We start from the raw sequence: 16,361 nt of genomic DNA on the forward strand, positions 1-16,361 counted from the left end.
ATATTTTTTGTGGGACAGTTTTATTGGCTGTCATGTTTTATTGTTAGAGAGCTTCAAAAGCATATAAAGTCATAGAGTAATACAGCACGGAAACAGGCCCTTTGGTCCAACTGGTCTGTGCTGACCACAGCATCCTCCCTGCTAGTCCCAGTTGCCTGCATTCGATCCATAACCCTCCAAGTCCCTCCACTCCATGTACCTATCCAAATGCCTCTTAAACGTTGTAATTGTACTCCCCTCGACCACTTTCTCTGGCACCTGATTCCAGGTACTCACTACCCTCACTTCCAGATTCTCACTACCCAAAACTATAGTTACTTATGAAATAATGTGGGAAATGCGCTATATAGATGTAAGTTATTGGATAACTAGAATAATGAAAACTAAACCCCTGGAATCTTTAAGAACCAGTTGTGTACTCCAATTGGTTGAGGAACTTCAGCAGCAATCTGGAGGGAAAACTTTAAATCAACTGAAATTTACATGAATATCATGTGTGATTAGTGGTAAACTGCAAAGAAATAAGGATTAGAAAATTGTTTTCATTCAACACTGTTCACAGTCCATGTATTGGTTGTGTTATAATCACTGAGGATAACTTCTGGGGAACCTAGAATTATAAGATCTAATCTATCTTCTTACATGTTCATCTTGGTAGCATTTAGAAAATTGCTAACGTTTTTGGTTTGTTTCCATGTACAGACTTGCGGAAGCAGGCCCGGCAACTGGAAAATGAACTTGATTTGAAATTGGTATCATTCAGCAAGCTCTGCACAAGCTACAGTGGTGCCACTACAAGAGATGGGCGTCGCGACAGGTATAGGTACTACACAGCAGTCCTTTTAATTTTATTGTCTTTTCCTGAACCTTCAAAAAAAATCTGTGTTTTCAGACCACTGAGATATTCATGGATTTTCTGAAATCATACAACTATTAATGTTTTATCATTGTTATACTGAAGACTAGATCATAATTTTAAGGTTTGATCCATTTCTGTTGATTGCTATAAATCTTAAGTTGCTGCAAGAAAAACAGCAGGAAATGGAAAAGTATTTTCTGTCCTACTGATATGTTTATTGTCTAATATTTTAATCAAACATCTTCATTTAATTTGTAAGTGTTCTTGCATTACAGATTACTCTTATTGTCACAAATCAGTGAGACATAAAAAAAGAGATTGCATTTTTGAACATTGGTCTTTTGGTTTAAGAATTATAGCAAAAGATGCCCAAATTTAATTTCTATTGATAGTTTTGATTTGCAGTATCTCTGAGCAATTGGAATCTGCTTTTATCACTATGTACTATTGTGCTACATTGGCATAAATTCTATATTTTTGTATCGGGTATTAACACCTTCTAAAAGCTGCTTAATAAGATCAGTGTACCCTAGAAAATAAAAACATTTTTTTCTCCCAGTTCAGCCAATTGCCATTTCTCCCTTTAGTAGTGAGAATCGTCTAATACTTTAGTATAACTCTGCCTTGTTTGAAACTAATCAGTCCATGTCCATCCTAGACATTGAAGCTCGGGTAGTGATAACCACCTAATCCACTTAGGAAACGTGTATAGTTTTTAAATTTTAAGTGACAAATGTTGGTGGCCTCAGTTCACAATTTCAATATTTGGGTGAATTGATTCTGTTTTGACACATAGGAAATATGAGTTGCAGGGGAAGGAAGACTACATTAGAAGAAATATCATTACAGCTTATTTAATCAGTGATCATTTGATGCCATACAGCATTTTTTTGATTCCCTGTGGCCATTACCTGGTTGTTTCCTAGCAGTTACTCTTACGTAGGTTTATATCATTGGACTACATCCAATTTTTGTATTTATTTTCTAGACTGTGTGTGAACTGGTTTTCTGTCACTTTGATAACTGGAAGTTTTTCAGCCCTTTGTATTATGTGTGGGAACCTAGTAAAGTTCAGTTAGAGAATTGCATTGTGAAATCTGGGAAAATGTTAGCAATCAGTATGATGCATTTAATGACAGTATTTTTATGTAGTTTGTTACTTTTATATGCTTAAAATTTTGGCCTTTTTTATTAGTCATCCCACAAACAATACAGGTGTTCAGTATTATTACAATGCATTTTAAAAGCATATTGGTAATTTCTATACAACAAAAGTCCAGTTTCTCTCCCCAGCTATAGTGATGCAAGGTAACTGTTCAGCCTGTCACTCTGCTTCCCAACCAATAACTTGGAGAACTCTAGAGAGCAGAGGCATCATTATGGCCTCGCATGGTAGATTATTGAAATAAAATAAGCAATAATTTGGACACGGAGGAGATTAGATTTGGAAATGGGATGGGTGTTAGTAGATTTCTTATAAGGTGACAATTTGTAGGTATCTGATTCCAGTAAAATGGTATATTTAGAAAAAGGGAACAGAAGAATTTTGTTACTCGATGAAAATCTTTTGCATCCTCCTCTCAAAGGGAATGATTTGTTCACATTAAGTTGTAGAGACCAACAGTATTTAAAAAAAAAATCTGACTCTAATATTGATTGTTTTATCCATTGGTGTTTTAATGAGCATATTTGTTCTTTCCAGCAAACTTTACTGTTTCCTGAGATTTTGCCTCCAAACTTCAAACCCAATCCCCCTTCACAGACTAATTTAGAATTATTTCCATTTCCTTTACTGAAAAGAAGAGGCTTGCATTTACATTGTGCATTGTACATCCCTTCTAGGGCTTCCCAAGAAGACTTTCAACCAGTCATGTGCTTTAAAGAGCTGCATTTTTATAGTCAACTTGCCCAAAACAAGATCCCATTAAAAAGCAGTGAATATTGTAAGACAAATCCTTGTGATCCTTTGGAAAAAGTGCCATGAGGTCTTTCTCTGCTCATCAGAGAGAGCAGGAAGCCTTTGGAAGCCCTACCATCCTCTGGCCTTCCTGTTGAAGTCCCGGATGCTGTGAGCAGGAAGACATTGGGTGTGGAAAGTAGAGATATTAATTATGGCTGTTCTTTCCCCGGCAAAATCTGGCCCAGGTTTTCATTTTAACCGTCAGAATTTCAGTTGAGTTCAGCATCCTTTGATACAGGTGTGAAATTATTTCTTTATGCTTAATAGCACTTTCTTATAATGTGTGTAATGTCCAGCATCTTCTCTCAACAGGATATGCCTGCAGTTTCCAGAAAATGCCAACATATTTGCTGTACATCTGTTAGCTCCTAAGGCTTCAGCTCTCTACAGCTTCAGTTCTGTTGGACTATATTAATGATTGCACAGCAAAATCAGATTCCTGAAAACATATGTTGAAGAAATTGTTTTGTGTTAAATTCTTTTGAGTAAATATTAACATAGATGCCCCTGGATTGTCCACATAACTCTATTCTTCTGCCCTACCCCAATATCCTGTTATTTTTCTTCTTTCAAAAATTGTGTATTTTGTTTATGATTTGGTGCAAGGTGAGTTTTTGTACTATTTCCAGATAACCTGGCACCAGGTAACTCTTTAAATGCTGTTAGTAATTAATAGCATAGAATTTGATGAGATCACTAGGTACAGTATATATGGCAAGGTAAAATTCTGAGATGAATTTTGTTTTGGAAGATTCTTCTGCAAATATTTTGTAATATCTTTGTTTCCACATTTTGGCTGATGCAAGACCTGAGAAATTGCATTGAAGAAAGTATACTATTGTACTTCCTTGGCACACCGACTTTGAAGTTTCTCTTTAACTGAAATAGATTGAAATTTAATATACATGTGTGCAGGTTATTCATTACTGCAGAGGATCTAACAGCTGTAGGAACATTCAAATACCAGGTCAGGTTGACATCCATACTACCAAAGATTCATTGGCAGGTGCTGTATAACATCCTGTAGGTAGTGAGCATTGCAGCCATGTTATCCTGAGTGAGAGAAGAAATAAATATTTAAACTGGTGGGTGGAGTACCAGTGAAGCAGACCACTTTGTCCAGGTCCTTAATGGATTCTAGCATTTTCCCTACAGTATATATCATATTTACTTCGTGGTTTATAATTCTGTTTTCTCTTTCTCAAAAACCACGTGTTTGCTAGTATTTGTGTCTCTGGTCTAATTCAGTCTCTGGTCAATAATGACATTTCATACCCCAGATTTTGAAGATGAGGGAGTTTGGTAATGGTAATATGACTGCAGGTTGCATGAAGTTAGTTAGTTTTTGTGTACTTGCATGCCTTATAGAACTTTTAGGAAATACCTCATGGTGATATTTGATGTTTTCTTCTTTTAAGTAAAATTTCTATGTGAGGCAAGTTTAAAAATTGTCCTATTTCAATCTTAACTTGCTTCAATCTGACTACTTTGGAAGCTGTCCCTTATTGTTTCTGAAGGTAGCAGCATAAGTTGAAAATAATTGATCATTTCTTGGTAAGCATCCAATTGGCTATAGCTAGGCCCTCAAAAATTAAATGTGTGTTGCTTGATTGTTTTGAAATTTAAGAGGTCTTCTTTAACAGTACTTATAACCTTAACTGCTTGCATTCCTTTGCCAAATAGACTAGACTCATGTTTGCTTAATTTAACCATTTAACAAAAATAAAGTTAGATGAGAGTATTGATTTCCAAAACCAGAAAAATTATGCCATTTTTGCCAATGGTCAAACATTTCATTTAATATCCTTAAAATACTCATCCCATGCAAAACGTCTTTAAAATTGATAAAGGATGTTTTGACTCCAGATTGATGTTAACAAAGTTATTTTGGCTATTCACATACTTGGGTGGATTAATGAAATTATTTAACTTCACAGTAAATCAATTATTATATGGTTAACTTTTACTTTGTATTATTCTGCTGGTTTATTGCCCTTTTCTTTCCAACTTTCTAGCTCTGATACGACGCCGCTTCTTAATGGATCGAGCCAAGATAGAATGTTTGAAACAATGGCTGTGGAAATTGAACAACTGTTAGCCAAGGTGAAGCTGAAGCTATGTCAATAATTGCTATGATAGTGTTTGCCATGATAATGTTTCCCTATCTACCACTAGCAATTACTGAGAGCTCTGAACTGTTCCTAAATTGAGCTACCTTGCTTTGTCTTTCCACATTTTTAGAAGCCTCTATTCTCCTCTGGATACCTTTTTAACGTCATTCCCATTTTCGTTTATTACATGGATTTTTCTCTACCATTTCTTCACCCCAAATCTCAGAAGCAGAAGCAGATACCGTACAATGAAGATTTTTACAGTGTTCAAAATGCTTGCAGCAGTCTTTGGTTCATTCACCTGCTGCTCCATGTCTCTGCAGGCTGCCTTTCAATGCCTGCCAACTTGCACCATTAAGTTACAGCATATGACATTTGTTTTATCAACCTTTCAATTTTTAAAATATGAAATTTATGAAATGGCTCAGAAATATTTCAATAATTAGACTAGGGATGTTTTGGCAAAAATAGCTAAAATAATGAAAGTATTGACACAGTATAATTTGTAGAGCTGCTTGCTGTATTGTTGCACAGTCCTCACGTAATTCCAGAAGTGATTGCCAGCAATTAAGATGATTGAAACAGCTTAACTGCATTGTAGGTTGTGCAGCTGTATTTCTCCAGAGCCTCTGTGGTGTCAAGGCATCCCAGAGATCCAAATCCAATTGTTTCTCTGCTTTCCTTGTTAATCATTGCATTAACAAGAAACCCACACATTTATTGTCTGCATATAATGATCCTACTATTTGTGGTCTAACTGAAGATGATTAGGTAACTCCCATTAATCATGCCTGGAGATCACACTGCTGTAAGTGATTGGAATTGATTTCATCAAATATAATTTGGCTTGTGTAATGATTCTGCACTTGCTGCCGGAGAAATAAGTACCAGATGATGTTATGGTAGTGCATTATCAGCAATTCTTTTATGTAATCTGGTAGCTATAAGAATTTTTTAATCTGTTAGTCTCTTTAATAAGAAAGGTCAAAGCTTTCCTGTAGAGTTGTAATGATTTGAATAAATGACTTAAAATAAAACACAAGGTCAGAAGGTTTCAAACATTTCTAAAATTGCTTTGCTATGCAGTTTACAATATTTCTGCACCCTGCTGTTCCCAGTTCATTGCTCTGAATACAATAGTCCTTAATTATACCATGCATATTCATTTGAATGCACTTCAATATCGTTATAAGTACTGAGGAGATATTTTATCCTTGTGTGTTATGTATGACAATCAGACCATTACAGAAAATCCAAACTAAAAGAAACTGTATTTATGCAGAACCATGTTACCTCACAAAAAAATCCACAATTAATAAAAATTTTATACATTCTTAACCATTTTGTACAAGGAGTTTCCTACATACAATAAAATAGATCAATAAGCATGTGATCTGTCTTTATTACTAGGGAAAGAAAGAAAATCCTGCTTGGAATACTGTTGTAGGATATCCTACATGCAGATGAATATAATTTTTCTATCTCTTTACTGCCCTTTTGAAAATGCAGCGTGCCATGTTTTGAGATTTCAGCTGAGTTCTATGTCCTGAACCGTATTCGGATTGCACAATAAGAAAGCTATCAAATGGACCAAACTGATACTTCAGGATAGAATTAATTTGAATGTTCATTTAGTTGTCATAATCTATGTGGAAGAACTATACAGAATTAGTTGAGAGTTGCTGAAGGTGATAAGGAATTGACTAAATTTATTTCCATTGTGTCCTACGTGTCTCTGAGGTTATGAAGCCCACTTTCTCCCAGCTTTCAGTAACCACACAGATGAGGACTTGGAATGCCACATTGAGCAGACCATAAGAAAATGTCCATGAGTGGTTCAGCACTGAGAATATGTGTTTACTGCTTGATTTTGTTTTGTACTCCACTGAGAGGTATTTAACCTTTCTGAGCTCATCCCTCTATCAGAACAGCCACAATGAAAATTCAAATTTGCATCTGACTTTGTATAGTGGAATAGCCTCTAAATGTCATTTTTAGCATCAGTGGGAAATTTGGAAGAATATTACTTGTCTCTCTTTTTAGCAGCAGAAGTCGTGTACTATATTAAATGCTTAGAGGAAAATGAAAGTTTTTTAAAAAATGGAAAAAATATGTAGTGATAAGGAATTCTGTAATTTTGTGCTTTTTTTTGTGTGTACAAATTTCAATGTTTTATTTATATTTGTCTCTAGCTCACAGGAGTTAATGACAAAATGGCAGAATACACTTCAACACCTGGCGTTACATCATTAAATGCAGCACTCATGCACACACTACAACGGCACAGAGATATTTTGCAGGTAAGAATCTTCAATAAATAAGCTTTATTCTGGCAATGTTTTTGTATAGGTATTTCATTGCCAGACCTTTGTGACGTAATTGCATTATTTTCTCTCCTTCCGATAATGTTTTTTTCCTTCAAAGTAGAAATGTGCACAATTGTACGCCAAATTCCAAACCTTTGTTGATTCAGTCACCAAAGCATACAAGAGGATGGACCTTGTGCTAAACATTCAGAAGACATGGGTTCTTCATCAAACTATCCTAATGCACAGCCATCCCAACTATCCTCCATCACAGCCTCTGGTGCACCTATACAGACTTTAGTTGCCCAAGGTCAAGTGTTTGCACATCAGGACCTCAAACCTGACATCATTTTCCATGACAACCTAGTGACGGTGATCCCTGCCCTTACAGTGGACACCTGGAAGTGCTGCTTCTACAAAATGGTCCAAATCCACTGACAGGGTAGGTGAACCAATGTCAGTGTCCTCTCACAGGTCAACATTCCTAATATTGTACTGAACATCTCAATCAGTTTAAATGGGTGGGTCACATCATTTACATACCCAGTACTGACTTCAGAAGCAAATACTCTGTGCTCTATCTTGGCGCACAATTTCCAGGTGAGCTTTAAGAGCTTTTTCAAATCCTCTTTGGGAAAAACTGTTACATTCTCACTAACTCATGGGAATCCCTGGCCTAAAATCTAGGAAATCGCCAGGCACTTTGAGTTCTCCAGGAACACATAGGGACCAAGGCTGAAAGTGAAAGGACCAACAACCCTGATACCTGCCCCTTGAAACTTCACCTGTCTCATCAGTGCCAGAGTCTTTGAATCCAACTGAGAATACTTTAGTCATTTCAAAATCTACAGGATTGGAGTGGAAGCAAGTCTTCCTCCAAGGAACTGACCAAATTTTTGGGTTAAAATTACTTTCTTTAAAAAAAAATTGACTCCTGTCAAGTATGAATTAAGTTCTAAATTCATATTCTATTTAGAACATAGAACAGAACAGCATAGGTACGGCCCTTCGGCCCACCATATCTGCCAAACTAAACTAATCCCATCTGCCTGCATGTGGTCTGTATCCCTCTATTCATGTATCTATCTATATGCCTCTTAAACATTGCTATCATATTTGTTTCCACCACCTCCCCTGGCAATGCATTCCAAACGCTACCACTCTCAGTGTAAAAAGCTTCCCTTGCACGTCTCCTTTAAACTTTCCCCCTGTCATTTTGAATCTATGCCCTCTAGCATTCGATCTTTCAACCCTGGGGAAAAGCCTCTGACTATCTACCCTATCTATCCTCTTATAACTTTATGTACTTGTATCAGGTCGCTCCTCAGCTCCCGATGCTCCCGCGAAAATGATCCAAGTTTATCCAATTTATCATAGCTAATACACTCCAATCCAGGCAACATCCTGGTGAACCTTTTCTGCACCCTCTCCAAAGCCACGACATCCTTCCTATAGTGTGGTGACCAGAACTGCATGCAATACTCCAAATGTGACCTAACTAAAGTTTTATGCAGCTTATAATTGTTATTCCATCTGAAAGTTTATTAAATGGATCTAGGCTTCATCATAGTTCTTTTATGATATAGCTCATTTTTTTAATTAGAATGTTTTGAACAAAATTGCATACACAGTAAGTCGATATTGGTAGAATAGCTTCTGAAATATTGTCTCCACAAAATAAAGTGAAAGTGATGGAAGAAACCATTAATTTCCATCAAATATTTGCTAATTGACAAAGCTGAAAGTGCAGTGATAATGTTGAAAGATCAGATCATCACTATATATAAATGAAGATAAATTGCAGTCCAAGTTGTTAAGTGAGTGATAAATATCTCGGTTGGATGTATAATTGTCAACCTCCGCAGAAAGTTTAAGGTGATTGAAAGCTGTTGAATAATAGCTTCCCTGAAAATGAACTTCTTGCATTTTAATTAAGGACTGTTGTGAGAATGCAGTGAAAATCCATTAAAATAAACTTGAAAATAATGTGCCTCATTCTTTTGTAAAACTGTGGGTTATCTAGTTGTTATAATTTCAATTTAACAGAATGGTAGTTCCAAATAAAATATCATAGCTTTTGATGCTCTATTGGGAAAGATAATAAAATTTAATGAAGGTGTCTGCAATTTTATTAACAATTGTAGAAAGGAATTTTTTACTTGCAGAAGGCTTGTCAGCCAGAAGGGACTCCTATCTTTGCAAAGTTAATCATAGAGTCATAGAGAGATGCAGCATGGAAGCAGATGCTTCGGCCCAGCAAGTCGGCACCAGTCACCAGACACCCATTTACACCAATCTTACATTAATTCCATCCTTTATTCTCTGTATATTTTCATCAATTCCCCCCAGATTCTTCCACTTACCTACACCCTAGGGGCAATTTACTGTGGCCAGTTACCCTACCAACCCATTCTTCTTTGTGATGTGAGAGGAAACTGGCGTGCCTGGAGGAAACCCACATGGCAACAGAGAGAGCGTACAAATTCTATGCAGACGGCACCCAAGGTCAAGATTGAACCCATGTCTCTGGTGCTGTGAGGCAGTGGCTCTACTAGCTGTGCCACCCTTTAATGCACCGACATCAAAGAGCTTGCAGTCCCCAAATGGGCGTTGACCCATCCATGATTGAAACCTCTGCATCTGCGCTATGCCACTCCGGTGGGAACACATGGGCCACACAATAGAAGTCAACGGTGCAGAATCGTTACTGGGTGCCTTAAGCCAATGATTGTCCAAACACATGTATGTTTTTGCTGGAATAGAAGCCAGACATCAAGTGCTGTGGTCAGCCAAGGTGAAAGCAAGTAGTGAAAGGGGACTGCCAAATGCACTTCACCTGGTCCTGCCATTGCTGAAAAATACCTGAAGTTGCACAGGGCAGTTTGTGATAACACATGTAACCAGCACTACACATAAAACCATTTGCAAGGAATATAGCAGGCACAATTCAGTGAGCTTGACAATGGGGTAGTATTAGGGTGAATGAGCAGCTTCCTGCTGAGAAATGGGAATCCTGGAAGACCCTAAATTAGTTTTATTCCCAACTCAGCAAGTCAAGAGCTGACATGGTGAAATGGAGCAATGCTATAATACTTGACGCCTATGATCGTGATGAGAGGCAGACCAGGAACGTTTCTGACCTTTTGCTTGAGGATGGCCGTTGCCAAGTTCAGGGTAACAAAAGTAACTCATGAATTTTGCACTGTTCCCATCAGTGGAAAGTTCAGTGACTTTGCGGGATGATCATAGGATTTTGTTTTGCATATTCTCTGTGTTGAAGTAAACAACAAGTCAAAGTTTTAATCAGTTTGATTTGTGACTGAATTGTTAAACTGTTTAAGCTTTATTGAATTTGAAAATAATAACAAGTTGGGGAGGAGAAGTACAGAATACTTACAGGAAAGGTTCAGGAACCCCTTTTGAGCGTTGATGGACCAGTTTTTTTTTCTGCCCTTGCAGCCAAAAGGGAGGCTGTTTGCTGAAACGTTTGCAGAAATGTTTCTGCATGAAATAGTTTTAATAACTTTGGAATTCTGGGTGTACAAACTAGATTGGGAAGCATTTTGATGGACCATCCTCTTGAGACCAGTCATGAGGTCCACCTTGTCACCATCACCCAGGCAAAAGATCTGCTGTGCTTGAAATCTGGCAAGTGATCTACTAATAACATTTTGGGCTGAAAAGCTTGAATTAGCCAATAATTACAATTGAGTAATGCAAATAACCAAGAAGGTGGGAATATAATAATTTTAAAAAAAAGAAAAATAATTGTAAGAGTATTTGAATCCTACTTTAACATGAAGTCTTTATTAAAATTTAAAATCTCTCCTCATGGAATATGGGATTCAGGTTATTTTATATTAAATTCTGGATATTTTGGGTTATATTAAATATTTTCTGAATGTCCACTACAGTATATAGTGTCAGACTCCTCATACATTTAGAAATATTTTTCTTGCCACTATTTGGTAATATGTGAATAGCTAAAATCATTAGTTGATTTAAAACAAAACAAAGTGCTGGAAATACCCTGCAGGCTCAACAATAAACCAGAGAAACAAAGTGTCTGATTGGCATTCTCGATATGTAAGACTATTTCCTCTTAACTATATTTTCATTTACGAAATATCTTAAATTATTCTACTTGCCCATCACAGTTTTTTGAGTCCGTCTGAACATTGACCTTGTCAGTAGTGTGGTAGTTTAAACTTTAAAATGAGAACAGTTAATTCATTAGTTCTGAGGCTGGTGCAGAACATTTTACTTTTTCTCTTAGAAGGATGAGTAGTTTTTGCTGGAAGCCAATGAAGGACCAAATCAATAGGGTTTTTCATTGACCAGGTTGGAAAATGGAGGAGAAAGCAGAGATTTGTTGTGAATTTTGTACTGCACTTGAGCTGAAAAAAAGAACTAATATTGCACTGAGCAGGGCACCTATACAAGACAGCATGGCCTAAAAATGAAAGTGAAGTTAAACACTTCAATGCAAGAGCGGTGGAAGTTTTGCACTTTCTTCCTAAACAACAATTGATGCTTGTTAATTTTTAATTTTAAATGTGAGATAGATTTCTGTTAATCAAAGCTATTGAGGGAAATGGGACAAAGCCTTGAGCTTAATGAATGACTCAAATGCTTAACCAGCCAATGTTGTTTTTTGGTTTTTAACATAATTTGCAAATCTTCGACTCTATTGATCTAAGCATTGCAGTCTAGTTTCAGTCATTGCTTTACCTTCTTTAAGGCAGCAACTTGATTGATTTAGAATTATATCTCCAGTGTGGGAATATGCCACCTTTAATTTTATGCTGTAGGAATTTGTCTTTTCTGTTGTGCAACTAAGAACTATATACTTAGGCCAAGAATAATGTTGATTATTCTTGTGATGTGGTAGATTGTACTATGAAATTGCCTTTGTATGTGAAAACAAGTAGATAATCATGTTTCTGCTGGTGGTTCCAGTTTGGTAGATTTTAAATTCATAGTTAATTATGACTGAGTTAATGTTCTCTGCAGCTTTAAGAAATTAAATCTGTCCATGGACCATAATTCAGTGTGCTTTAGAAATGTGTACTTGTGCTGAGTAGGTTCATCAGCAATAACTGATGGACATAATTTTTTATTTGTAATGTATACAGGAATTCATGAGATTTAAAAATGCAGTCACAAGAGCCAGTCTATCGCCAAAACTACTAAAGATCGTAAGAAAACTTTTGAGAAGGGAGTTATCCAAAGAGTAAAACTAGGCATGCGGCTAATTAGATAACATTCAGAGAATCAGTGAGTGTGAATGTGTTTGAAAGAGTAATTAATTAAAATTATTTCCATGGAACAGTTTAAAAAATGTAGTTTAGGCATTGATTATGACTTTTGTATTGAATACATATTCCCTCTGTTGGAAGTATATCCCCTCAATCAAAGTGCTAAGCTAGTTCATTTGCTAATGCTCTGGTCTTTGCTGATAATTTTTCAACCCAATTCAATTGGTTATTGCAGTCACAGAGAGAGACAGCATAAAAACAGGTCTTCCGCCCATTGAGTCCTGCACTTTGGAATGTGGGAGGAAACCAGAGCACCCAGAGGAAACCCACATGGTCACAGAGAAGGTGTACAAACTCTATACATTCAGCACCAGAGATCAAGATTGAATATTAGCAATGTTGAAGATATTTCTTCAACATTGCTAATGATTCTGATACAAAGCCTTGCCTTCTGTGTTAAGATACATTGCCAGGATCCTTTCAGTTACTTTTCAAGAGACACGTAGGCATCCATTTTGGCTTATTTCAGTTATTTTTTCTTGAAGTATAATGTGCAAAATGATGTTGATTAATTTTATGCCAGTGAAGAAGAATGTACACTGCATTTTCATTACCTAATCATTGCAGCCTCTGCTTTTAAAAAAAGAACTAAGGTAATTCTTTTTAATGTGCTGGTTCTGAATATATAAAATTAATTGACTGGGTTGTAATATTATTATGGGAGAATAGTAGTGTTCAGGAGAAAAGGCTGTTGTCAAATATTAACTGCAATTTCTACTGCCCCTTTCTCCTGATCATCTTTTCTGTCAGATTGAAAATAACATTATTGCAAATAGATAAAATTTCTCCTGATCATCTTTTCTGTCAGATTGAAAGTAACATTATTGCAAATAGATAAAATTTTAAGTAGGCCTTTTTTATATTTTCATAATACATTACAGTTGGCACAGCCAGCTGTGACTTTGGCGAAAGGGATGTAATGAAAACCACACTGTTTCATCTTTGTGCAAGAAGAAATTATTTTCATCCCATTAATGGCTGCCAGTTTTTTCACAGCAGTAGCCATGCAGGTTATTAATGCGCACGTGAAATGATCAACATCCTGAATGGATAGCCACAATGTGCAGGAGATATAGGCCTCTGAGCCATCGTATTATTAAGTGACTGACAAAGTAGGGCTGTTGTCAAATACTCATAAACTAAAGGTAAAAGAGCCTCATTACATTCAGGGGAATCTGAATAGAGGCAGCTTTAAGCAGGTGTTAGACAATGTAAAGGATCTGATGGCATAATCCAGCATTGCCAGCAGTGACTTTTTTTGTTGTTGACAAAACCCAATATGGGAGCATCACTTCTACCTCAGAATAATTTAGCACTTACAGACCGCCATATTTACCTTCAAAAGCTGTTGAGTACAGTAGTTGGATTTGAAGAAGAGCTGTTGTGCAGATGGATTCTTAGGGCTTTAATTTCCAGGGTATGCCAAATAATGTGGATTTTCCAATTCCTAATGTATGTTTGTTCTCGGAGAAGTTATGCTGCAGAAGAAAGTACTGCTGCATGTATAGCTCTAACGGTTTCATAGTTTTGATTTTCTTTCTTTGCAGGACTATACACATGAATTTAATAAAACCAAAGCAAACTTTATTGCAATCAGAGAACGAGAGGACTTGTTGGGATCAGTTCGGAAAGATATTGAGTAAGCAAGCAATTGTTGCTCAGCGTGATCATTTTTGAAATAATTTGTGAACTTTTTATTATTTATTATATATTTTGCTGAACTTTAGTATTAATAGCTTATTGGATCCAAACTAACATTGTGATAGCTATTTGAAAAATGTATTCATCAAAAAGATACTTTTTGTTTCATATTAATTGAGATAAGACTTTATTTAGCAAACATGATGTGAGTAGTATTGTCTTAGATTAACAATAAACAAATGCAAATTATCAATTTATTTTCTCTTTTAAGTTGATCTTAAAATTCATCTGTGCAGTGCAGTGAATTTCAAAAACAAAACTGCTGATGCCCAACCATGAAAAAATGCATGTTTTTTTGAGCATCAAAACATTTATTTACATGGAATAAAAGCTTTTGCGGAAGTAGAAATTGTATCTTAGTGCCTTTAGTTTCATGCTAGATTAATTTTTTCAAAAAAAACTTTGATTAGTAGTCACTTAACCAAACTGAAAAGTAGAATTGAGTTTGGCACGTAAATATTTACGAAGTGTTACATGCATGCCTGTAGAGCCAGAGTAATACTCTTGTCATTTACATTGGCAATTTAATAAAGTCTTTATATTTTAACTTCAGATCTTACAAAAGTGGATCAGGAGTTAACAACAGAAGAACAGAACTGTTTCTGAAAGAACATGAACATCTTCGAAAGTAAGTTTTATATTCCTGTTTTTTCAACTGGCTGTAGTACGAATGGATTTTGGTATGTTAACTGAAAGTGAACATTGAAAGAAGTCAAGAAAACAAAGCAAAGCATTGATGGAAATACGGTGCGGAAGAGAATGGTAATTGCAAGGTAATCATTGGGTTCATATGTTGTAAACAGCAAAAAGCTTGAGTACTTTGTGACAGCCTTAAGGCCACAGGTCAATCACAGCAGGGACTGTTTGTGTTCCAAAAGCATGGTGCCCTTTTGTAAGTGGAAATATGCATATAAATGGATTAATGATTGTGCAGTTACCTTCATGTTATTTCAATGTGCATGAACCACTGGTTCATTTTCACTGGTTTTAACAATGTGTATGGAGAGTCTATATTTTGGAATTTTATTATTTGGATACATATATATAAAATTTATGACTTCTCATGTTTTTTTGCCCATGTTGGCGGCTTATGTTTAATACTGTTCTGCTTTATGGAATGCAGTTGAGTGTTTTATAATGAAATTAAGTAGTATCTTGTATAGTTAAGTGGACAGATTTAATCTCTAATTGATTCCATTTTAAAAGATGGCATATGGGGGAAATATTACAATTTTCTATTTGAAATTATGACGGAACTGTCCAATGACCTCTTCCTTAATGAGCACTTAGAAGAAAAATGTATGTTAGTCAAAAAAATTCTACATAAGGGGGAAAGCCTAAAGTGTTTTCAGATTGAAACAAAATGATGAACTTATTTTCATTTTAGACCTCTGCTTAATATTTTGGCATATTAACTTAAAAGCTTTGCAAATTAGAGAAGTAAATTTATTTTGAATCCATGGTGGAATATTAACCTAGGTACATAAGACCATAAGACATAGGAGCAGAACTAGGCCATTCAGCTGATCGAGTTTGCTCCGCCATTCGATCATGGCTGATTTATTTTTCTCTCTCAACCCCATACTCCTGCCTTCTCCCTGTAACCTTTGACACCCTTACTAATCAAGAACCCATCAACCTCTGCTTTAAATATACCCAATGACTTGGCCTCCACAGCTGTCTGTGGCAATGAATTCCACAGATTCACTACCCTCTGGCTGAAGAAATTCCTCTTCATCTCTGTTCTGAAGGGATGTCCTTTTATTCTGAGGCTGTGCCCTCTGGTCTTAGACTCTCCCACTACTGGAAACATCCTCTCCACATCACTCTATCCAGGCCTTTCAATATTCAGTAGATTTCAATGAGATTCCCCCCTCATCCTTCTAAACTTCAGCGAGTACAGGCCCAGAGCCATCAAAATGCTCCTTGCATGCTAACCCTTTCATTCCTGGGATCATTCTCAAAAACTTCTGGACCCTCTCCAATGCCAGCACATTCTTCCTTAGATATGGGCCCCAAAACTGCTCTCAATACTCTAAATGTGGTCTGACCAGTGCCTTATAAAGCCTCAGCATTACATCCTTGCTTTTATATTCTAGTCCTCTT

At 36.3% G+C, this 16,361-nt stretch overlaps 1 protein-coding gene across 3 annotated transcripts in view; it reads left to right on the forward strand.

Moving 5' to 3' along the window:
• The window catches only part of gosr1 (golgi SNAP receptor complex member 1), an 81,336-nt gene that overhangs the window by 7,915 nt on the left and 57,060 nt on the right, over positions 1-16,361 (forward strand). For 2 of the 3 annotated variants that reach the window (XM_052035416.1, XM_052035418.1), the window contains exons 2-6: positions 703-823; positions 4,835-4,922; positions 7,123-7,230; positions 14,102-14,193; positions 14,809-14,883. In XM_052035416.1, coding sequence (XP_051891376.1) covers positions 703-823; positions 4,835-4,922; positions 7,123-7,230; positions 14,102-14,193; positions 14,809-14,883 — 484 coding nt within the window. The remainder of the gene's footprint in view (positions 1-702; positions 824-4,834; positions 4,923-7,122; positions 7,231-14,101; positions 14,194-14,808; positions 14,884-16,361) is intronic. The other variant, XM_052035417.1, reaches the window with a different exon arrangement.

This window comes from Pristis pectinata, chromosome 21 (genome assembly GCF_009764475.1).
Source record: "Pristis pectinata isolate sPriPec2 chromosome 21, sPriPec2.1.pri, whole genome shotgun sequence".
In the NCBI taxonomy this organism is placed as follows: domain Eukaryota; kingdom Metazoa; phylum Chordata; class Chondrichthyes; order Rhinopristiformes; family Pristidae; genus Pristis; species Pristis pectinata.